The 22,362-nt window shown below is 52.0% G+C and overlaps 7 protein-coding genes across 7 annotated transcripts; 3 read left to right on the top strand and 4 right to left on the bottom strand.

Moving 5' to 3' along the window:
- Positions 1-235: 235 nt before the first annotated feature.
- Positions 236-876, top strand: J4E86_002996 (uncharacterized protein; the record flags this gene model as incomplete). The annotated part of the gene is made up of 2 exons (XM_051443552.1): positions 236-262; positions 313-876. The coding sequence occupies 2 exons, from the start codon at positions 236-238 to the stop codon at positions 874-876; spliced, it is 591 nt and encodes a 196-aa protein (XP_051305047.1).
- Positions 877-1,144: 268 nt separating this feature from the next.
- On the bottom strand, positions 1,145-3,440 carry J4E86_002995 (uncharacterized protein; the record flags this gene model as incomplete). Its single annotated transcript, XM_051443551.1, has 2 exons — positions 1,145-3,214; positions 3,345-3,440. 2 exons carry the CDS (start codon positions 3,438-3,440, stop codon positions 1,145-1,147), a joined length of 2,166 nt encoding a protein of 721 aa, XP_051305046.1.
- Positions 3,441-4,972: 1,532 nt separating this feature from the next.
- Positions 4,973-6,743, top strand: J4E86_002994 (uncharacterized protein; the record flags this gene model as incomplete). Its single annotated transcript, XM_051443550.1, has 6 exons — positions 4,973-5,162; positions 5,212-5,509; positions 5,565-5,618; positions 5,670-6,256; positions 6,323-6,389; positions 6,437-6,743. The coding sequence occupies 6 exons, from the start codon at positions 4,973-4,975 to the stop codon at positions 6,741-6,743; spliced, it is 1,503 nt and encodes a 500-aa protein (XP_051305045.1).
- Positions 6,744-7,325: 582 nt separating this feature from the next.
- Positions 7,326-8,847, top strand: J4E86_002993 (uncharacterized protein; the record flags this gene model as incomplete). Its single annotated transcript, XM_051443549.1, has 3 exons — positions 7,326-7,524; positions 7,649-8,272; positions 8,330-8,847. 3 exons carry the CDS (start codon positions 7,326-7,328, stop codon positions 8,845-8,847), a joined length of 1,341 nt encoding a protein of 446 aa, XP_051305044.1.
- Positions 8,848-13,730: 4,883 nt separating this feature from the next.
- On the bottom strand, positions 13,731-14,771 carry J4E86_002992 (uncharacterized protein; the record flags this gene model as incomplete). Its single annotated transcript, XM_051443548.1, has 3 exons — positions 13,731-13,930; positions 14,000-14,596; positions 14,651-14,771. 3 exons carry the CDS (start codon positions 14,769-14,771, stop codon positions 13,731-13,733), a joined length of 918 nt encoding a protein of 305 aa, XP_051305043.1.
- An 839-nt stretch (positions 14,772-15,610) lies between these two features.
- J4E86_002991 (uncharacterized protein) lies at positions 15,611-16,418 on the bottom strand (the record flags this gene model as incomplete). The annotated part of the gene is made up of 3 exons (XM_051443547.1): positions 15,611-15,801; positions 15,854-16,237; positions 16,301-16,418. 3 exons carry the CDS (start codon positions 16,416-16,418, stop codon positions 15,611-15,613), a joined length of 693 nt encoding a protein of 230 aa, XP_051305042.1.
- Positions 16,419-18,786: 2,368 nt separating this feature from the next.
- On the bottom strand, positions 18,787-22,152 carry J4E86_002990 (uncharacterized protein; the record flags this gene model as incomplete). Its single annotated transcript, XM_051443546.1, has 4 exons — positions 18,787-19,086; positions 19,144-20,534; positions 20,588-21,029; positions 21,079-22,152. 4 exons carry the CDS (start codon positions 22,150-22,152, stop codon positions 18,787-18,789), a joined length of 3,207 nt encoding a protein of 1,068 aa, XP_051305041.1.
- Positions 22,153-22,362: the final 210 nt, after the last annotated feature.

Here is a 22,362-nt window from a genome sequence, read left to right as displayed (position 1 = left end):
TCTCAACCTTCCATGCGTTGTGCCACAGTACGCCATCGCATAACCCCCAAACCTCCAGCCTGCATTCTTCGTCGTCGCAGCATCCATACGATCAATCCCGTGCTGCGTAGTGACTTTGACACGGCACATGTGACTTCGTGACCGCTTCGTCTCATAGGGTGAACCTATCGCAGGACTTGCCATTAGCCCCGACCACATCCACAGACTCTCTCCCGTAAGCGCCCATTCTACGAGCATGCCGGCCAAGACATCTGCCAAGAAGGTCAGGTCATCCCGTACTTGTGGTCTTTAGTGGCACTGACGTGTGTATAGATGGCACCCACACCCAAGCCAACGGAGGATATCCGCCTACGTCGTCTGGACCGTCGATCTAAGGAGAGTGTAGAGAAGCAAATATCGCTAGCCGAGACCATATCGCCTTTGGATACATATCCACCATTACTGCGCATTCCATCTGAGATCCGGAGAGAGATCTTCCGGTACGTCTTACCATCGTCAAACAAACGCTTCATTCTGTACACCGACTGCGACTCTCGATCCATCAACAGAAAATGGAACAAGAACTGCCGCCCCCATCCAGATAGACATTTGACTCTGGACATTCTGCGAACGAACCGCCTGATCTATCACGAATGCCTACAAATCATCTACTCAGAGAACCAGTTCCATTTCTATGCATTTAATTATCTACCTGTTCTCGACTTCATACGCCATCTCAGTCCTGAAGCGAAGAACCAAGTCCGCAATGTGCGGCTTACGCCTTTGACGGACAAGCAGGATGATCCGCCGGCGTCGCACGATGTCTTCTGTACCGTCATGCATGACTCTCTCCCCGGACTCAGCCAACTACAGGCAGATCCCGTTGTCTTCTTCTAGGAGGACGGCCAGCCTTTCCTTCAATTTCAGTTCTCCACCTGTCCAGTCGTCGCATCTAGGTACATAGGCGAATCTACGAGGATGTGACCTTGCGTATAAGGCATATATGAGACATTCGATCATTGTATGGCAGCCATCTCGTCTCCAACGTATGGCACGATCAAAACTATTCGATGATGCTGACCACTCTAGACTTCCTGTGATCCCAATTACTGATCGCGCTGGAGATCAGTCACCCGGGTCCAAATCTCAAGCTTAAATGGCCTCGTTATTGATGACTGGACAGCTCAGCCGGCATGGCTGCCGTGCCAGTGAGCCTTTTCGACCTGGAATGTTCTTCGATGATCGCCAGGAGATCTTGATGTTCCGAATCAGAGGCAATGTCATAAGGGCTCTTGCCCTCTGCATTCGCTTGAAACGGATTTGCTCCTCTCTCACATAAGAAGGATGTTACTGTGGCTCGAAGATCCAGATCCCATTTGTAGGCGCCTGTCCAGAAAGAAACAGCTTGGTGCAGCACGGTTCCCCCAGATGTCGTCATCGGTGCATTGATTTCCCATCCGCGGTTGAGCAAGACATCCATGACTGCGATGATGCGGCTTGGAACGAGGTGCTTGTCGGCATCCGACGTGGTCTTGATCAGCCATGAGCGACTCATAAGCTGTCCGGCCAAGGTCGACCAGGTGTCCGGCTCGGCTGGCACCGCTCCGTTGGCAGTGAGCAAGTCGACCATGGCCACTTGTCGAGCGCCTACAGCGAAGTTGAGCGGCGTTAGAGTTGTTGAGTAGCCAAAAGGAACTTCGTTGACGCTGAATCCCGCTTGGATCAGGGTCCTCGCCATAACCACTTCTCCCAGCAGCGCGGCGAAGTGTAGCGCGGTGACTCGCTCTGGACGGCCCCGTTTACGCACACTCGAGCGCCAGAACCCCTTCTTCTTGTTAAGGATAGCTGTCAACGCTCCATGATCTCCATCGCAAACAGCCTCTTCGGTCCGATCCCTTGGTTGGCATCCGACTTTACCAAGGATTTCTTTGCGAGATAAGGGCTTTCCCTCGGATGTCGCCATATGCCTGGGTTCATCCGAGCTCGGAACCACTGGTTCTGCTTTTCTCGGGCTAGGAGAGTAGCCCTGTGTCCAAATTCCATCCTCTGACGGCCTCCATTCCACCTTGTTTGATGCAGAAGGTTGCGATTTTCCCATCGGAGGGCTGGAATCCACCAGAGTCATGTTCTCGGATATAACACTTCGAGGCGCTTTCCAAGGCCGAGCAGCCAGTACCATGGACACAGATGCTGAGTCGCTCCCAGTAGGTTCTGGCGAGGCTTCCAAGCTTGTTTCGGAGAGTCTGCTGCGAGGTCGCTCTCCTATCGCATCGGTCTCGGGAGGTCTCGCACGCGAGAGAAGCGAAGAAAACTCAAGGTGCTCTACGCTCGTTTGCAGCGATTCTTCGACTGCCTTTAAAGAGGCTTCTCGGTTTGCCTCCGGTATCATGGCAAGGCAGGATTTCGCAAGCGCACGGTTATTGAGCAAGACGTAAATGTGAGCCATAAGAGCCAAGGACTCCAAAGACGAAGCATGCCGTTTTCCAAGTAATCGTCGTCTTGCTTGTAAGGCCTTCTCGCATTCGGCTCGTGCACGTTCGAGTTGCCTCATTCGGACATATAACTGAGACAGCAAGTGCGTCGCGTTGTGAATGCATTCACGTTGCTGATCAGAGTCTGCTGGCTGGTTGACAAATCCGATCAGAGCTTTTGCCGCATCTACAGGTTCCTGAACGTGGTAGGCGCAGACTGCAAGCCTGTAGAAGAGGCTGAACACGTCACAGAATGCGCGTTGGCGCGTTGACAGCCCTTGCAATATTCTGAGTGCTTCTTGGAGTAGAGAGTCCGCCTCGTCCCAACTTCTGGAATCGAAGGCTTGCGAGCCTGTGCTCAAGGCCGCTTTCGCGAAGTCGGTATCCAGATCATCGTCCGAGTCGGATGTCTCACGCTCTTGTACACCTTGAAGCGGAGCCGCACCTCGCAAGACACTGAGAGCTCTCCTAGGGCTCTTTGTTGGCACCGACTCCTTTCGATCTTCTCTTATTGCTTGGATAGCCTTCATCCATGGCAGACGATCGCTATTGCTAGATACCTTGGGTGAAGTCTGAGCTACAATGTCTTCCCGTGGGTTGGCTCCCGGAGTATTCATTCCTTTCACAATAACCTCTTGCGCATATTGCATCAACGTAGCCTCTGTATGAGAATACCGCCATGGTGGACCGACCTGGGATGATCGTTGTAGCTTCCTAACCATTTGTTGAAGCTTCATGACGTCAGGTGCAGGACGTCGTTCGGCCTGTATAGGCGCAATATAGGAGAGGACACTGGGAAACGATTCAGCGGTTGAAACCAATTTTGGTGCAAGGAAGGACCTACGCCTGAATCAGAAGTAACGTAGTTCTCAAATTGTCGCTGTGTCTGTGTACAGCGGCTCCCATTTCTTCAATCTGCTCCTTGCTGTTGTGCAGCTGGGCAAGGCGTTGCGGCTGGAATACAATGCTGGCCTCTTCGGCCTCTTCCATCCTGACAGCGCTGACGAATGAGTTCAGGCTATCTATAGTCTGACTTGCATCCTCGACCTGAGTTGCCAGACAATTCCACATTCTCCCATCCCCGTCATAAGGTGGAGGTGACCCTGTCTTGGTCTTGCTTGCGACTTCTGCCAGTTTGAGGTGAATCTGGTAACACTCGTTCCCAAGCGACTTCACCTCCCCCACAAGATTGTCAAGGGATGCATCGCAATGTTTCGCGTCCAGGTTGAGTTCGGAAAGAGATACAAACAACGCCCAAGCCGTTTTGTTCAGAACCGAAACTGCGGAAGATGCATCCGCCGGTGTGATTGCAACTCTCTCCATCGCAGATGGTCGATATTTGCATTGCGATGGGTGTGAGGCCCAGGAGAGATCGAATTGCTGGCTGCGCAGACGCTATGCTAGGCAGTGTGACGTGAAAAGCACCGATAGCTACACAGGTCGTGGCTTACGCCATGAAGCAGTGGATCATGCGGTGAGCCTGACCGGGAGAACTACTCAACGCTTGAGTACAAAGCGACGCCGATCTGGAACTTTGCCGTCCAATAGACACATGGAAGAAATATTAAAAGTCTATACCATTGGGGCCGGCGGGGTTATTGATTTCGCAATATCCTTGCTTGTGCACTTCGACCAAGGGCCGAACACAACTATCCCCATTGGTCGATGCGCGCCATGATAAGCCTGTCATATATCTCTCACGAAGGGCTTTGCGAATGTGATGGAAAGAGGCGTAGACGTACGAGCAAGATGATGGGGCCGAAACATATCCCAATGCGTCCATTTTGACCTCCGCACCTCACTCCGAGCACATAGACCTTCCAGCTCACTGGGCTGATACGTGTTGCGACTCCCAGTGGTACTTCGCATGTCTTGGCTCTATCTCTGCAGTGGGCGGAGCCATCTCTGTGGATGCAGGGTGTGTTCACAATTTGGCGTTGGGGTACGCCACGGGCTTACATAGGCGCGCCGCACACAGCAGTCTTACGCGACGAGCTGAGCTGCGCAAAGTGAGCTTCCGATCGAGCCTTGCTCGTGTAATCGATCTTGGTGCGCCAAATAGAAATATACTGATTAGAGGATAGCATCCTGAAATTGAGTAGGACTTTAGCGTTCTGACGATACCAAGCATGGATAGCTTCCGCCCCCAGGGTTGGGCACTGTGCATAAAGGAGGGTGTGGTAACACAGCTGGTGGGACAAAGATAGCGAGACTGCGCTGCCACAATCATGCTCTGCGCCAATCAGTCCATCTATCGAAAAACACGAATGCATGCACGTCCGCAGATCGGACTGAACTGGCCCCATCGTACGTGAGCGATCCAGCAACAGCTACTAAGACGAACAGACCAGCCTGACCAGCATTCTGAATCCTTCCTTTGTCTCGTCGTTTCAGGTTTGCACGGTAGAATCAACACTATCTCGTTTTTTTATCTACAACATCCGCACTTGCAGCTCGCCGATTAGTTGCTTGAATACAAGGCTCAAGTCCCACGAGACGCCCCGTCAATTATACGAGCACCAATGGCGAAAAACGACGACTCTGGATGGGCAAGCGCAAGAGCGCCTGTCAGTAACGGCGACCATGGAGATTTCGAAAGACCGAAAGGATGGAAATACCGCAGCTTGAGAATCGGACCCATCAAGCTTCCATGCTATGCATCGCCAGAATCGCAGCTGATCTTAGTCTCATTTGTGTGCTTCTTGTGTCCCGGTAAGCAGCCCACGATTGTAGCAACGCAAATTTTACTAACTCTACGCAGGCATGTTCAACGCCGTCAATGGTATCGGAGCCGCAGGTCTCGACGACGATGCACATGCCAGCAACGCTGCGAATACTACACTTTATGCTACCTTCGCAATCGTCGGTTTCTTTGCTGGCACTATCACCAATGTCCTCGGTATTCGAGTTGCGCTTTCCTTCGGCGGTCTGGGGTATTGCGTTTACGTCAGTGCATTGCTTTGCTTCAACAAAACTCAAAACTTGGGCTACGTCGTCTTCTCTGGGTTCTTGTTAGGATGTTGCGCTGGCATACTGTGGTCGGCGCAAGGTGCCATAATGTAAGCTGACTTATGAAGAGTATGTGAGACATATACTGACTTCGTACCTCTGCAGGATGAGTTATCCACCAGAGAAGCAGAAGGGGCGGTACATCTCTTTGTTCTGGATGTAGGTGTCGCTGTACGGACCGTACCGAGATAAGCTAATTTCTCATGATAGCATCTTCAACATGGGTGCTGTTATTGGCAGCCTGGTCCAGCTTGGGCTGAACTTTGATACACAAAACGCAGACGGACCAGCAGCTGTCACTGACCAGACATACATCGGCTTCATGGTCCTCACATTCCTCGGCGCCTGCCTCTCCTGGACACTCATCGATGCCAAACACGTCATACGGCGCGACGGCAGCCGAATTATCATGATGAAACACCCAACTTGGCAGTCCGAGATCTTGGGTCTTTGGGAGACTCTCCGTACGGATCCCTATATCATACTCCTCTTCCCTATGTTCTTCGCCTCTAATTGGTTCTACACGTACCAGTTCAACGACGTCAACTACGCACGTTTCAATGTGCGGACGCGCGCACTCAACAATGCGCTTTATTGGCTGGCGCAGATACTCGGAGCTGGTGTGTTTGGATTTGCACTGGATTTCCCGAACGTCAGAAGGACTACCAGGGCGAAGATTGCCTGGGTAGTCATGCTATTGTTGACCTTCGCCGTTTGGGGAGGAGGGTACGTATTCCAACGGCGGTATCGTCGCGACGATGATAGCCACCACTTTGATTGGACAGACGGCGGGTATGGTACGTGAAAGCCATGTGCGAAATGCATGTGAGACATATACTGACTTTTTATCTCTACCTCTACAGGCGGCCCAATGGTGTTGTACATAAGCTATGGCTTTTATGATGCAGCATGGCAGACATGCGTGTACTGGTACGTCGATCTTCGAATCGGCACTGCTCTCTGCTAACCATCTTCAGGTTCATGGGCGCAATCTCGAACAACAGTCGAAAGCTCGCCAACTTTGCTGGCTTTTACAAGGGCATTCAATCAGCTGGCGCAGCTATCGTGTTCCGCCTAGACGGCTACAAGAGGCCTTACATGGACATATTCCTATCCAGTTGGGTGTTGTTGGCTGGAAGCTTGATCGTCGCGCTGCCAGTGATGCTGTTGAAGATCAAAGACACGGTGCCGCTTGAGGAGGACTTGAAATTCACAGACGAGACCGTCGAGGATGTGCTAGGTAGGAGGGATGGCTACTTGTTGGATGAGCCTGAGAAAGCGTAGGACATTACGTCCGGACATGGGAAGGTGCCGTTCTCGCCTACATGGATGCGGCGGGAGCTACGACCAAAGGACAGTTAGCGCTCAACCGATGCGATCTGCATCATCAGACATCAGGCGCGAAAACCGTGAACAGATTTCTCATCAATTTTTTTCCCATCAAATGCGCGTGTTCAGCTGTGCGATATCGCCTCCGACTCCGTTGCGATACCGATAAGCCACTGGAGCACTCTATGCCGAACTCCGGCGCCCCTCGGAGTTCCATGTGCGCTGCGTCGCCCACTCCGAAAGCGCTTTGAAATCAGCGCCATGCACTCTTTCCAAATTATGACATCTCTACCAGTCTGCCATGCCCCGCTTTCGAGAAGGGATCGCTTTTCTCTTCCTGTGTTAGAGCTGAACAGCTCAACGTCCTTGGTGCGTTGGGCATGATCTTGGTCGGCGGACCCTGCAGTCAGCAAATTGCTATGCATTTATCGTTGATATCATACAGCATCAGCGCTGAATTGATTGCCATATAAATGAAGCCCTCTGTGGATATTTTCTAGAGCAGCAACCTGACGATATCTACGTTCAACACTCATCATGGAGACTAGAACTCAATCGGCCCTTACAAGCACCGGCACCACGCCCGACAACCAATCGGAATTCGAGCTTGAATCAAGCCAACGATGGAATGAGCAGCCCGCGAACGAGAACGAGTCTTTGCTACCGCCGACTGATTGCGGGAAAGATGCGTGGTTGTTCGTTGCGGCTGGCTTTATGGTGGAGATGATGGTATGGGGTGAGTGTGAAGTGTTTCATTGACTACGCCTTTGCCCTCGTAGTATCATCATGACTGCATATCTTCCAACCCAATTCTCCCGTAGTATTGTCCAAGTTGGAACGTTTGCTAATATATCTACTAGGCTTCCCATGGTCATATGGCATCTTCCAAGAGTACTATAGTTCATCCCCAGAATTCGCAGGTTCATCTGGTATCCCAGCCATCGGCACTTCAGCGATGGGCATTTTATACATGATCGCGCCATTGACCTTTGGTTCGTTCACGCGCTGGCCGCAGTACAGAAGGAAGGCAATGGTCGCTGGTGTATTCACCATGTGCCTTTCGCTTGGTCTGAGCTCGCTATGCACGACCGTACCGCAACTCATCGTCACTCAAGGGATCTTTTATGGTGTCGGCGGCGCAATAGCGTACTGCCCTTGTATCATACTCTTGGACGAATGGTTTGTAAGACGCAAAGGTCTCGCATTTGGTATCATGTGGGCAGGAACAGCACTTGGTGGCGTCGTCATCCCACTGTTGCTGCAGTTCCTTCTCAATCGCTATGGCTTCCGCAACACGCTACGCATATGGGCAGGCCTACTCTTTGCAGTTCTTCTACCCGTCACAATCTTTATCAAACCACGGTTGCCTGTCTCGGCAACTACTAGGTGTGGAATTACTTTCACTTTCCTCACGAACAAGACCTTTTGGGTTCTGCAGTCTGGCAACATCTTGCAGGGCTTAGGGTTCTTTGTACCATCCATTTGTAAGTGTCTCTGTATGAATCACATGCGAGAACTACACTGATGTTTTGCTAATTTAGACCTTCCTACATACACCAAGGCACTGGGATTCAGTAGCACAGTCTCTGCCGTTCCTCTCATTCTCCTCAACGTCGCCGCTGTCATCGGATCCGTTAGTATGGGAAGTATCATCGATCGCACACACGTCACCACCGCCATCCTCATCTCCACCATCGGTGCCATGATCTCCACTTTCCTGATCTGGGGCTTCAGCACGTCTCTACCACCGTTGCTGATCTTCTGCTTCACATATGGACTCTTCGCAGGCAGCTTCGCGAATACTTGGCCTGGCATCATGAGGGCAGTGCAAACGAGTACGGGACAGATGGAGAGCTCTATGGTCTTCTCGTTCTTGTGTATGGGTAGGGGTATTGGGAATATTGTTAGTGGGCCTATCAGTGAGGCATTGATCAAGACGGGAACTCTTGGTGAGCATGGATTGTACGGAACGCAATATGGCAGTTTGGTGGTGTGGACGGGGGTTAGCGCTGCGCTTGGGGGTGTGAGCATCATCGGAAGGAGGGTGGGATGGCTGTGATGGAGCTTACAACAACCGACCCGAAATACTCAACCACCCTTCATTCGACTTTGTTATGATCGCTCTCAGGAAGTAACCGTAACCGAAATGTTCAAGGTGGTTTGCAATAGATGTCTCGAAGGAACAAAGTGTAATTGACGTGGCTACTAGCACACTTCGATGACAACGATCGCTTCTATTTGTTGCTTACCGAACGGTCAGCTTCGTCATATCCCGCGTTCGTAAGAATTGGCTTGCATATCGTACCGTGTTTTCGCTTAGGAGCGCATTGCTGAGCAAGGCCGGATCAGCCACCCAACATCGCATGTCGCTTGGCCATTTCACCGGAGATAGGCAACTCACAAGGCTCAAATCTTCGAAAGAGCGCTGAGAATTGAAGATAAGCCTGCCTTGTAGTACGCCTGCCTTCCAACGGCCAATCGAAACGTATGGTAATCCCAGACCGCGCTGATCTAGAGTCGAAGCCATATATTGGTGACGTATGGTTTGCATACACATGCGCAAGAAATTCCCTCGATTGGCTCATCTCGCGGCACGCCAGCTTCCGTTTCTCTTTGATATGTTTTGCGCGTTGTCGGCCTTTAATACTTGAGGTTGCTCAAAATCTCGGAGAGCATTTCCGATGACTTCTCTATCATCTAATGCGAAGAACACTGTCTCACTATGACTGCAATAATTCAACCGGATGGGAAGATAGGAGGACTTCAACTTGGGCCACCCGATGTCTTAGCTACGGCTACTCTTATCACATCATTATGGAACCATTTCGGTGGCCTCGAAAAGCTTGTTAAGGTCTTCAGGTATATACTTGGGCTCAGTTCTCTCACGCGAGTGAGGGACTTGGGGTTCAAACCAGAGACTCTGCCGGCCACCTGTCACATTCTCACAACCAACGGCATTCGACTCCTAAATGATGCAGACCCCGAAGCCTGCTTCGGAGGAGATCCAAGGACTCAACTAGTGGGATACACCATATGCGCGCTGTCGCACCTTTTTGGACCTGAGTTTGGTGTCCGTATGTTCATGAAATGCATAGCACCTACTCTTCTCGAAGAAGGTGTGGATCCAGGTGTGAAGGACCTGCTTTTCAGTGAGCTTACCGACAACGCTCATCATATCGTCCAAGAAGGAGTCTTTCGCTCTCTACCAACTCGTTTCGAAGAAGCCATCAAAGAGACTCGACTTCCAACATTCACACCTACGGAATCCCGAACTCTCAGCACAGATGATCAATACATCGGGGGCTTGCTGAGATGGGTCGTACAAAAACGCAGAACCCACTATCTTACAAGAAGCGCGGACGTAGTTCGCGTTGCTGCATGCTTGAAGAGCGTTGGCTGGCTGATAGGGCCAATCCGCATCTCGAGTAATGATCGCCCACCCGGCGCTTACGACGGATTGACGCTTGTCACAAGTGGACATCACGTCACGGATACTCTTGCATTCGAAGACGAAGACTGCCCAACATCCGAGGGCGACGTTCAGCACGTTCACCATTATCGCAACGAAACTGCTGGCTCTATGCTGTTCCTTGCATCTGGAGGCCCAGCGGAATTAAGCCCAGAGAAGATTCAAACCGACTTCAACGGTATACGGGCCAAGATGCGGAGCAGGCTTACTTTCACCTGGACCGTTCAACGACGTGATGAAGATGGCATTGTACCAGCCTTGGTTGCGATGCCTCGTTGGCAGAAGAGTTCCAAAACCAAGAACAGTCTGTGCGTGGGCCTGGCCTGTCGATTCTTCACTTCCAAAATCGCTGAGAATGTCGCTGATTGCTTCGATGAACTTGCTTCCGATGCAGTGATGAAAGAAATGCGCGACTTCGACATGGCAACAGACTGCGAACGGTCGGAACCAGAGTCAGTGCGGCACTGGAAGATCATCGTGATCTGCATTGTCCTTGCGATTGCAGAGATACTTGGGGGGGGGGAGAACTATAATATGTGGGCACATGCGACACGCATAGATCTGTATCGACCTTGCAACTATACGGACCACACTGCTCTACAGCTTCTCTCCGGGTTGTTCAAAGAACTGGAACGGGGTTTTCCATCTGGTGCAGTGCTGAGATTGCTTGCGATATGTCATGCGAGCTTGCCATTGAACTTTGGACCTTCGGACAACGCATGGGATGGGTATGTTATCGGGTATCAGGGGAATGGCTACACTGTCTTACCAAACCTGATGTTCAACATGAAGGTTGATCCAAGTGCCATTGGCTTCAGATGCGAGAACCTAGTATTCGCAAACTTGCCTGCGCATATCGTAGACGGTAGTGTCGAGACTACACAGTCTGACGATTGGGCAAGTTATGCCACAGGCACAGGCGAGGGAAATGACCAGTCTATAGTACCCAGTCAGTCTAGTTTCGTAAGCGAGCCACGCCAACAGCCTCCGGACGTTCCACTTTACATCAACTTCGAGAGAGCAAGACCAGACTATGCCCCAATGCAAAGACAGATCGCGCTTGTTGGGAGAGTTCATGGAGAGTCGATAGGTGTTTCCGGAATCTATGACATCATGGTAGTGGTGGTTCAAAGCCTTAGCAAAGCGGAGTCTCCCTGCCCTGGGCATGCTTCACGAGCTAAAGCTTTGATCATCAAAGCTTCTACCTGGATGTCCAAGAGGCACAAACGTCCCATGGATGGTACCAACCAGTATCATACGTATTTACCCACCGAGGGCGACCAGGCATGGGCGGTGTTTCTTGCGGGTCAAGTCATGGGTATCGATGGACGGGTTTCTCTCGGATGTTACGATTGCACCCTGGAGGCAGACAAGCGCCATCCCACTACACCGGACTTCAGTCTAGAATCAGAGGATGAATACCCAAGGGTTGTTATCGGTCTCTGATCTATTGACGGAGTAAGATCTGCAGATAATTGAAAGGGATGGTGTTCCTACATATGTACAAGTAGGGCGACTGTAGATCCCAATGATTTTAAATTTAATGAATTAGCCAAATCTGAGAACTCGCCTCCACTAGCGTTCATTGAGGGTATGAAAACAAGGGATATAGAAACCGCTTCAGCTCGATGTATGCGGGGCCGAAGCTCAGATGTGAGTGGTGACTGCTTGAAAGAGGAATGGTGCCAGCGCCTTAGTACCTCATCCAGTCGACGAATACCGAGTCTTTACACCTTTTCGCTTCCTGACGAACTTCAAATAGAAATTATCGAGATTAAAATGAGATGATCGATCAAGACGGCAACGTTAAGATGATCAAGATCATAATGTGTACCTCATCCAGTTTGTCTTTCCTTCTTTGCTGTCTTCGCTTGCGTTAACTTCATTTACTTCCTTCCCCACAGACTGCAACTCTTCCGCAGTATCCTCTATCTGCATCGTAAAACATATCCCCATTCTCTCGTCAAGCAGGCTTCTTGACATCAACCTTGTCAAACTGCGTCGACGAGAACAACACCCGTGTAGAAGTCTTATGTCTCAATCCATTACCATCACCCTCTTTCGCAACCTGGTCCTCTTTACTCTTCCTCCCCTTCTTCTTCCCGGCCCTATTCCTCTTGTCCAACGGCGAATGGCACACGATCTGACTCGTCGGTCGATGAAGCGCAGCTTCGGAGTTCGAATGGGTCGAAGAATTATATCGCGGTTTTGGTAGTTGCATCGAAACTAGGTTCTCGTCCGATTGAGTTTGTTTTGGGGGTCGGATTGGCTGTGAAGATGGTTTTGTAGGGTTGAGGCTGGACTTCCACTTCTTTAGTGTTGTGCTGAAGAGCATTTTGCGCGTTCGTTCGACGCGGTCGTCGCCGCGTATCGTGGGATGCAGGCGCGTCTCTCGCGCCCACGGTGTTGGAAGGTCTAGCGAAGGTGCGGTGCAGAGTAGGAAGCAGCGATTCGAGCGAAACGATCGAAAAGGACATTGAGCGACATCATATCATAACATATGCACTGATATAACGGTGATTTTCGCCGTGACTACGAATGCGTTGCTTCCCTAGCTAAAAGCGGCAATCTCCTTACGTGACGCGACGTGTGACGAGCGATGGATGCAAACCGCGCCGCATAAGAGTCGTTCTTGCATACCCGGTAGCTCTTCGGCAAATTCCACGAGGCCATAGCCAGGTTCCTGGAACTCGCTGTAAACTCTATCTCTCGTACAAGGAACTTCCCATCGCATGTTACAGGTCTTGGGGTGAGAAGAAGTAGAGTTTGGTGCTGCCCGTTAGTTCTACGGACCAATCCACATGTTCGCAGCGGGACTGCGGCACAATAGCGGAACAACGCCCGTCGGCCCCGACCGTACCTTCTCAAGTTGGTTGTGCAATTTCATGAGTGGTTCCTTCGAGTTTGTGCTCAAAGTATGTGGCTTGCAGGCTGTGGCATGAATCTTGGGGGGATGCGGCACGGCTGCCTTTGGACAAGGGTGCGTCGGTACCCGACGTAATGCACAAGAAGGAGCGAAATTGCATCCGAGAGGATGCAGCATCCAGACTACATGGGTATCTATTTTGTATGTAGTCAGCATGACGATGGAACGCGTTACAGACAGAGGCTGAGTAAGCTCAGTATGTGAAATGCATTCAGAGGCTGGCTGAGTGCTGCGGCAACCTTGTGGTTTCTCAAGGGGTCGCACCGCAACAATCTGTGGACCAAGACCGAGCCAAGCTCAGACGCAATGGCGGTGTTGTTATCGACGCGTACTAGCCAAAGACAGGAACACTACGAAGTCGATAGTTTCGCACGCGCATACAGATAGGCCGATCTCCCAATGGTACGTATCGCAAACTCTCCGTATGCACACCTGAAACATTGGCTAAAGATCTGAACGGCGTCTTCCATCAATTATGGATCTGGGCTTATCGTATAGACTCCACCACCGCAATATCTGGGGATGTTCGTGAAACCAAGAGCGCTTCTTAGCTGATCAATCGCATCGTGACCTCGACCGTAGCAAATGTGCCTGCCGAGACTGGCATAGCCCTGAGCAAAGTCGGTCCAATACCCCTCCAAAAGCCACCCAAGCCCTCTCCCTTGTACGTCTTCGCGAAGCAATCCCTCATACTTTTGTACTTCTGATCCTTGCCAAACGCGTCACTTTGCATCTTGCTCTTGATGACTGCAGAGATAGAGGTACGAGGTCAGTATATGTCTCACATGCACTCGTACAGGAAAAGGATTTGCTCACCATCGAACGGATAACTGCTGATCCACAGTACTTCACCCGCAAGTCCACCATACGCCGCGACCTTTAGGGTAGAGATCTCCTTCCGGTCAATTCCGTTGCGTGCAGCGTCTGCGTTCATCATGTACTCGAAGGCGGTGAACCAACAGCCGTAAGCTTGTGCTTCGCGCATGAATGTGACAGCTGTGCCACGGTAGACACCGCCAAGTACGCCTTGGTGTGCCGAGAGTTTGCGCACGCAGTCGATCGGGCCGGCATAGAGACGATTTGCACCGTGGGGTTGTGTTTGCAGTCTTATACGGATGTGCTCGATGGGGCTGGATAGAACGGTATTGGCGATACCGGCGAATGCACCTGCGGCATAGTATTGTGAGTATGATAATTGACCTTTTCCAGTCTTGGCCTCATTACTGGCTTCGAAGGCACGTCGTGCATAGTGGAAGCCACCGAATTGGATTGATACACAAGCTCCGATTCCGATGAGTGGTGTCAGTGTGCCTTTGTAGAAGGCGAGGGCTCCTTCGTTTTGGTAGATCTTGGTCGCTGCGTCCAGGGCACCATTGTATTGTGATGTTGTTTGTAATCTCACTTTGACAATGTCTGTCGAAGTGCGAAGTCAGCGTATGTCTCACACGCAATTCGTAGAGATTTTACCAAAAGGCTGTCCTATCAAGACTTGCGCAACTCCTCCCACTGCACCTGCGAAGAGGTCTTTGAGTGTTCGAGAAAGACCATCCTGAACTGGAAGCTCTTCCTCAATGTGAGGTTTCGACATCTTGCTCCTGCTCTTTCTCTGTTGCCAATATCTCTTCTTGCTCGATGCTCTCTTATCTCCGTCAACACGGACCCTTTGGAGGGGTAGTTACGACGTCACCGGCCTTGAACGCACTGTTTGCGCTCCTTGCCTGGGTATCGACAGGTGCAGGATGTCCCTGTAGCTTTTTGTTGGTATTAACAGTTCGATGCTATTGCGAGGGTTTTCGAAGTTGTCCAAGGGCTTTACAGGCCAATGGCGTGCTCGTGCACAGACGCGCTAGCGATGCCTTGGATAGCCGACGGGGTGGTTAGCCTCAAAGCGGTCATCGTTCGCACCACATCCTATAGGTACATATCGCGATTACTGCTGCGCTCAATTACTCATACAGAATGTAGAGCCTTCTGATAGAGTCTGCAAATCGCAGCATACGAAAAGGTTTCATTTCATCTGCAGTGTGCGCCAGCTGACACCTAGGTATGTATTCTGATTCAAAACTTGATGTGAACTCTTTACAGTATGAAATCGACAGTGATGCAAGGAAATATACAGTCGCAAGATGTGAGACGCTGTAGAAAATGAACAAGAATCAGACAGCCGCCCGGTATATCCCGTGGTTTCCCCATTCCCGCTAATCGACATATCCATGCCATGCGTATACAAATGCTTTGCGCCCGTAACATCGACGCATATATACAAGTCAAGGAAATAAACGGGAAAGCAAAGTGTGTAGAAAACAAGCAGGTCGTGCTTCATGTCCCATGCCACATCTCAGCGAGCCCGTGAATGAACGACAAGTCCCCAGGCTATTGGTAAACGCCTGAGACTTATGTGCAATGCGTAGCAACATAGGAATGCAACTACCAGCACTTCAGCCTCCTCCACCAACTCTTTTTGGGCTCGTCCTCATCATCCTTCTCATTATCCAGATACGCCGCCGAAGAGTTCGGGTCGCGGTTCGGATGCGATTGAAGGGGAAGAGCGGCAGTTCGGTTCGCAGGGCCGTCTCCGGCAGTGAGTCTCCGCGCTTCTACTACACGACGTACGAGCACTGTCCGTCTTGTTAGCCATGTCTCTGCCGTCATCTGCGCTGCAGGACTTACGCGCAAAAGTCTCCTCAATGTTGACCATCTCTCTCGCACTCGTCTCCATGAAGCCGCACTTTCTCCGCCTCGCCCACTCGAGACCCGTCTTCGCTTCTACCTGTCTTTGGCCCTGTAAATCGCACTTGTTGCCTACCACGCACTTGATGGGCGGTATCTTGCCATTGTCTAACCGGTTCTCGGTCTCCATTTCTATCATCTCCATGAAGTAGTCGAGCGCGTCGAGCGAGTTGGCAGATGTTATGTCGTAGACGAGGAGGAAGGCGTCGGATTGCAGGTTCGAGGCGGCCCAAAGACCGCGGTATTCTTCTTGGCCGGCCGTGTCCGTGAGCATGAGGTAGTAGGGGACGCCATCGACGGTTCGGGTTACGGAGTATGAGTCTTCTGGAGGGGTGTTAGTCGTGTGAGGCTACAAGTTGCGACGAATTCGCGCGCAGGGGGATGTACCTATTGTTGGGTCGTACTCAGATGTCCATTGGCTTCTCACAAGCCGCAGCGTAATCGAACTCTTTCCGCATCCACCATCACCGCACACTGTAATCGTGATTCTGTTGTTCTCGTCCATTGTGTCCTTCTCTTGCGCTTGATTCTGTGTCTGCGATTGTAACTCTTGTGACGTGTATGCGCTCCCGTTCAGGCGGTATTCGTGTCGTAACCGGATCCGTTTCGAGTCGTCAACTCTCGTGGGTGCGCTTGTCGCAAACCGTCCTTCCGAACCAAGCACTCCCTTTTCTCGTGTCCCGTGGTTCCACGCAAACGCAATCCTTCCAAGTTCCCGTGCAGATATGTATGGTCCTGTAATTCGCGTTCGGAATGTGTCGTCGGAATAGGTCACGACTTTGGCTGAGGTCCGACCAAAAGTAAACCCACGACAATAGAAACAAGAAAAGATATCGCGCGTAGGCTTCGCAAGTTCGCGTTATCGTCGCAGCGGTCCAGACAAACGAAGAAGAACCAGGAAATGCAAAAGTACAAAAAGGCAGAGCAGCGCAACGCAGGCGTTCCTCTCGTATGTGTAATACCGGAAAGCCAACCAACAAATTAATGAAGCGAACAGTGCCCCCAGCAGAACGGAACGGTCCCTAGTACTATCCAAAGCCGCACAGCGTTAGAAATGAATCAGGCATGAAGCTCAACCCAGCCTAGGACTAAGTGAAAAAAAGAAATGAAGGACGAAGATCGCCTCCAAAAGCCCAGCCCGTTACCTCTTTTGCGTGCAAGTATCCGGGGACCATGTCCCCCATCGGCTCTGCTGCGCGCGCAAAGTTTCGGTGCGAAAGAGGGCCACAGACCCTTGTACCCTTGCATCGCGCGCGCCGCTTCGACATGTCATGGCACGCACCAAGGAAAACCCACAGACATCAGAGCCCAGATAAGGCGCTGCCAGAACGCTCAGGCCGCAGGGGATCGAAGGATCCAAAGGATCAAGCCCGGAAGACGGCCCCACTTGTTTGATTGGGAGGCTGGAGCGGGCTTGGGGAGGGGGGAACGAGGGAGGCAGTCTGCCAGAGCCCAAGCCATGTGGGTAACAACGTGCGATGGACCAAAGTTTATTTGCCATGTTGAACTTTGAGCTTTCGTCATTGGAGCTCATGGCCACGGGTCTCGATGCCGAGGCACACGAAGTTTTTCCCACCTCCAACTACCGTTCTCGCAATACCCAACCCAACGACTCCTCACAAGATCTAGGTTAGGCTCAGAGAATACCCAACGAGTTACTCGGCATGGCGTTTTCCCTAGGCCCCCCAAATCTAGATGCTATCCATGGAGCGTAATCTGCCATGTGTCCAAGAGACTTGGAACTAAACCCAGTGATGCCGGGGCTAACTGTCCGGGAACCTGCATGCTGCCCAGCTTCCTTCCTGCCAAACCCCCTGTTCGGTTGTGTTCCTCTTCCTGCTTCCGTGGAACACATGCAGCGTTCTAGCGCCACATCACGCGCATTCTAGGGCTACATCCAACACACCCTCCCCGACCTTGTCAATGTCCCACGCGCCTGTCGCAGGTTGTCAGACTCCAAGCGAGGACAAGGCCGACGTCAGCGTCGTAGGTTGGACTTGGGATGCCCGTTGTCTTATCGTACTTCGTGTTCGCTGCCAACCTTGGAAGCCGCGCAGTTGCGGTGCGCCTCGTACAAACAAACAGCCGTGCAAACATGCTAGGATTACGCACTAGATATGGGCAAAAGGGCCTTGTTATCCTAGTTAGCGGTTGATGTTATGATCTGACTTGACGTATGACAAGTGAGGCCACTCGACGCCACAATTGCGGCGGGGATGGATGGTCGCGTCGCGTCACTTCGCTTCGACTCGAATCGTAGGCGAGCGAGCAAACAAGCGAATCGACAAGATGTGCGGGTGGGGGAGAGTTGCGAAAGAATTAATGGGTAAAGGGCAACGTTGGGGTTCGCCATGACGCTTCAGCCAGGTCATGCAATCGCGTTCCACTATTCATTTTGACATGATCTGAACTGATGCGACATATATGATTGATTGATTGATGAGTGATACCGTCCGTACGCGTGCGCCCCACGCGATCCTGATAAGCCATCCCGTACCGTTGCCAAACGTCGTTGATATATACAACAGAATAAGAAGACACCTGATAAAGTGTGCCCAAGACATGTACATGCATATTGCGCCTCATCTCTCAGCCTCCAATTTGTAAAACCCGCAGTCGAATAGCTCGACCACACGCCAAACCTTCCCCACGTTGTTGACCCAAGTCGTAAAACATCAAACGGATATAGAAAGAAAAAGGATGTGAGTCTAAAAACTCCCCCATGAGAAGCTCGCTTCGAGCAAGCGAATGTGAAGTTCGTTAAAGTGAATATAAGTAATGGGGTATCGTTTGACCAAAGCGGAGAATGACACGAAACAGGAGAGAGAAACAGCGAAGAAGAAGCAAGAAGACGACGTTCAGATCCGTCGTGCTTATGATTCCGGCTCCGTCACTTCATCGATCGACGGTGGGGGAATGAAGCCCTGTGAAGCAGCAACTTCTATACGTGGCGCCTTTGCAGCATGCGACTCGCTGATGCTACCTTGTTGCGGCGAACGTTTGGTGGAAGTGGCCATTGGCGAAGGGATAGTAGACTGTTGTCCGCTCTCCGTCTTCGCATGAGGAAGGATAGTCTGATGACTTGAGTGGCTTGTAGGAAAGTGGCGTGGCGAAGCACTCTTTTTGCTCTTGTCACTGGCCGCAGACGACGTTCTAGGTGACACTCGTCCTTGCTGTGAGTGTCCCTGTTAGTTTGATTATGTGGATTAGATGTGAGAAGATTAACTTACCTGTTTAGCCCACCGTAGTCCGCACGAGTTGCACAAGTCGCGGTTGCCCGATGGACCTCGCCGCCACTCGGGTGTTGTTCTTGTATGGCAATTCGCACAGTCCTTCTGCATCTGGCCTGCGCCCTTTCTGCGCTTCCTCTTCTTTTTGGCTGCCAATAAGCTCTGGACCTCTTCGGCCAGGTATCGGTTTCGCTTTTCCATTTGTCGGAGCTCGTATTGCCAGCTTGTGCTTCGTGTCGTCTTCAGTTCGTCGAACACGTTATCGTCTGAAGCAAGACTTTGATCCTGGTGTCCAAGCTGTAGACCGTTGTGGCCAGCAAACGTCGCAGGCGATTCCTCGGTAGTGATGAAAAGAGGATTTGTGTTTGATGTGTTTGGCGTATTTGACCCGGTGTGGCCGGTCAGAGATCCTGCGGCGGGCGATGCTGCTCCTGACATCTGCGTGTGTACAGAGTTATGAGAGTCGCGTTCATGCTTGGTGTTCGTGTACATCGATGGGCGGCCAGCATTGCTATTTCGCGAATACTTGAGAAGTCGCGTTTGACCAACGACAAAGGTGGGTTTCTGGCCCTCGATTGCATCTCCGGGGTAGATGGTTGTGAAAGCCTGGAGGACCTGGCCACGTTTGTTGATCATTTCGTGCTTGACTTCACCTTTCCTGCCACCTCTGGCAAGCTCCAGGATACGGCCGAACTGGATCTTAGACTCTTGGCGCATAAGAGATTGTATGCTTGTGCCCACAAGCTCCTCGGGTTGCTTGTCGAGTAACTGACGTACGTTGGACGAGACGTACAAGAACATGCCTGACGTAGACATTTTGGTCCAAAGTTCGTTGTCACCAACGCCTCCGGATTCGCGTACGATAGCCTTGCTGAGAGTATAGACTGGGCGCTCGCGACCCACAAGGATGATGCATTTCCGGCCCTTGCCTTGCTCCGTGTGAAGGGAACCGTGACCTTCGAACCACATGTAGCCGCTCTTCTTTCGCCGTATCCTAAACACGACATTGACCGATGCGCCGTTTGTGGTTTCCTTTAACTCTCGTGTAACCGGGACGATGTCGCTAGGATGGCAGACAGAAGACAGGGCAGTCCCAACAAGCTCACTTGGGTCGTACTCTAGTATCCTGTTGCTGGCCGGTGACAGGTATAAGAAGAGTCCCTTCAGCGACAAGACATGGACGACGTCGTCGCTGTTCTCAAGCAGGACCTTGTCCCAGATACGTCTGGTCATCTCTGAGTCACCGCTACCGCTGTATGCAGCGAGCACGTTAGACACCTCATCCTTGGAGATGGTCTGACCTTGCTCGGCTGCTTGTGGCTTGTGGTGGTCGCTGAAAACGTAACTGGGTATCGACATTCCGCGTTGGTAGTTGACTCGGTACGAACCGTCTATAACATGATCAGCTCACACACGAGGTGTTGTGTTAGATGCGGGAGCCCACCTGAGTTCTTGTTCGTCATGGCTCCAGGCTGCTCGACTAGATCGACCTGGAAACCAACGAAGAATTTCATCTTGCCACCAGGCTCCCAAGCGATAGGGATCATAGTGAGCAGGTTCATGAATGGCTGGCCGCCTCTTCGGTAATTGATCAAGCTGATCTGCGCCTCGGCACGACTCTCGATCATGTTCTTGAGATAGTATACCGAATCATCGTCAACGTAGTTGCGTTTGATACCCGATTCCACCTTGCCGTCAGGTGCTTGTAAGAAACGGCAATTCCGCCCGAGGATCATATGTCTCGTGTAGCCGGTCAGTCGTTCGAAGTTCTCAGAGCAGTAAACAATGGGAATGTCGTCCAGCTCGGCATCGCAAACGACGAAAGCGCACGAAAGATCAACGGAGCCGATGTCGATCTGGGGTTCAGGTCGAGTAGCTACGCGCATCTATTGGCATGTCAGTATGTCAATCTCAGTACACTGTGTCGATACGTACCAGCACTCCGAGCATGTCAAATCCGGTCGACGAGTACGCATTCTTGAACTGCGTCTTCATGTGCGGGTTGTTCGCTTTGGTTGACGGGAACCCGCCGGTGGGCGCCTGCCACGGAATCTTGAAGTCTGCGAGTTGCTTCTTCATGACCTCTTTAGACAGATCTTGAGCAGGGTCCTGTGCGACGGGTTGTTGGTTCTGCAGTGAGGCCAGGGTCATGCGCGTTGGAACACTGTTGGAAGAATGGTGTTCACTTTGGGGCCGGGAGTGGGACCGCATGCTGGACTGGTCCTGGCTGGTCGACCGACTGAGGAAGCTGGATCTGCCAGACTTGACTTCTGGTGTATTGTTTAGGGACGGACGTTTGAACTGGTCTTGGGTCTGCCCTGACGGAGTATTGTCTCCTTGGGGAGCAGCGGGCACTGGTCCTACAAAGTCCTGCTGGATGGGCGAGTCCAGCATGGGTGTGTTGAATTGGCTGCCTGGGAACATGTTCATGTCCATGGGTGTCATGGCCATCGAATCGTCCATGTCCAAGGGCATGTTCATGCCGTTCTGATACGATCCCATGTCCAGGTCGAGGGAGTTCTTCTGGTGCATGGGCGAGGCGTAGGCAGAGCCAGGACCGCCCATGGTCGGAAAGGGAGAGGCCTGGCCTTGGAACTGTGTGTTGATGTTGAGGTCGGCAGCCGGCATTTGGTCATTCTGGATGTCGGCCGTGGTGCGCGGAAAAGCGGTGTTGTTGCGCATCATGTTGTCCATGGCAGCGGTTGACATGTCGAATTGGAAATCGTCCATGTCTCCGCCATTGGGGTCACCAAAATTCATCATGCTCAGCCGGCGCGTGTCGGGGCTGCCCAGATTCATTTGTTGTTGCTGCTGCTGTTGTTGGGGCCCTCTAGCGTAAACGGGCATACTCCGGCGGCGGTTGTCCTTGTCGTTCTGCGCGACGATGGAGTCCAGCGACTGGCCCTCGACCATGTTGAAGCCGTTCATGCCGTCCCCATTCATATTCATCATCATGTTCCCATTGGCGGCCGGGTTGAAGGGCCGGGTGGGATATGGGTAGCCATTCATGGTGGCGGCTAGGGCGCTACGGGCTCAAGAGCGGCAGGAGCAGGCAGTGTCGTCCGGCACGGGGTTGTAGGCATCCACGGGTGTGGGCGGCGCCCGAGGGCACGGCGGTGGTGCGCTATCGCTTGTCTCGCGGGTGATGTTGGAGTCGCGGCGGCGGCGGGGCGTGCAGCGTCTGACAAGCGACATCCGGGGGCGGCGACAGATGGGGGG

Source organism: Alternaria arbusti (genome assembly GCF_024043155.1).
Source record: "Alternaria arbusti strain BMP 1465 chromosome Unknown scaffold_3, whole genome shotgun sequence".
Taxonomy (NCBI): Eukaryota; Fungi; Ascomycota; class Dothideomycetes; order Pleosporales; family Pleosporaceae; genus Alternaria; species Alternaria arbusti.
This window is presented reverse-complemented; position numbering and strand designations above follow the sequence as displayed.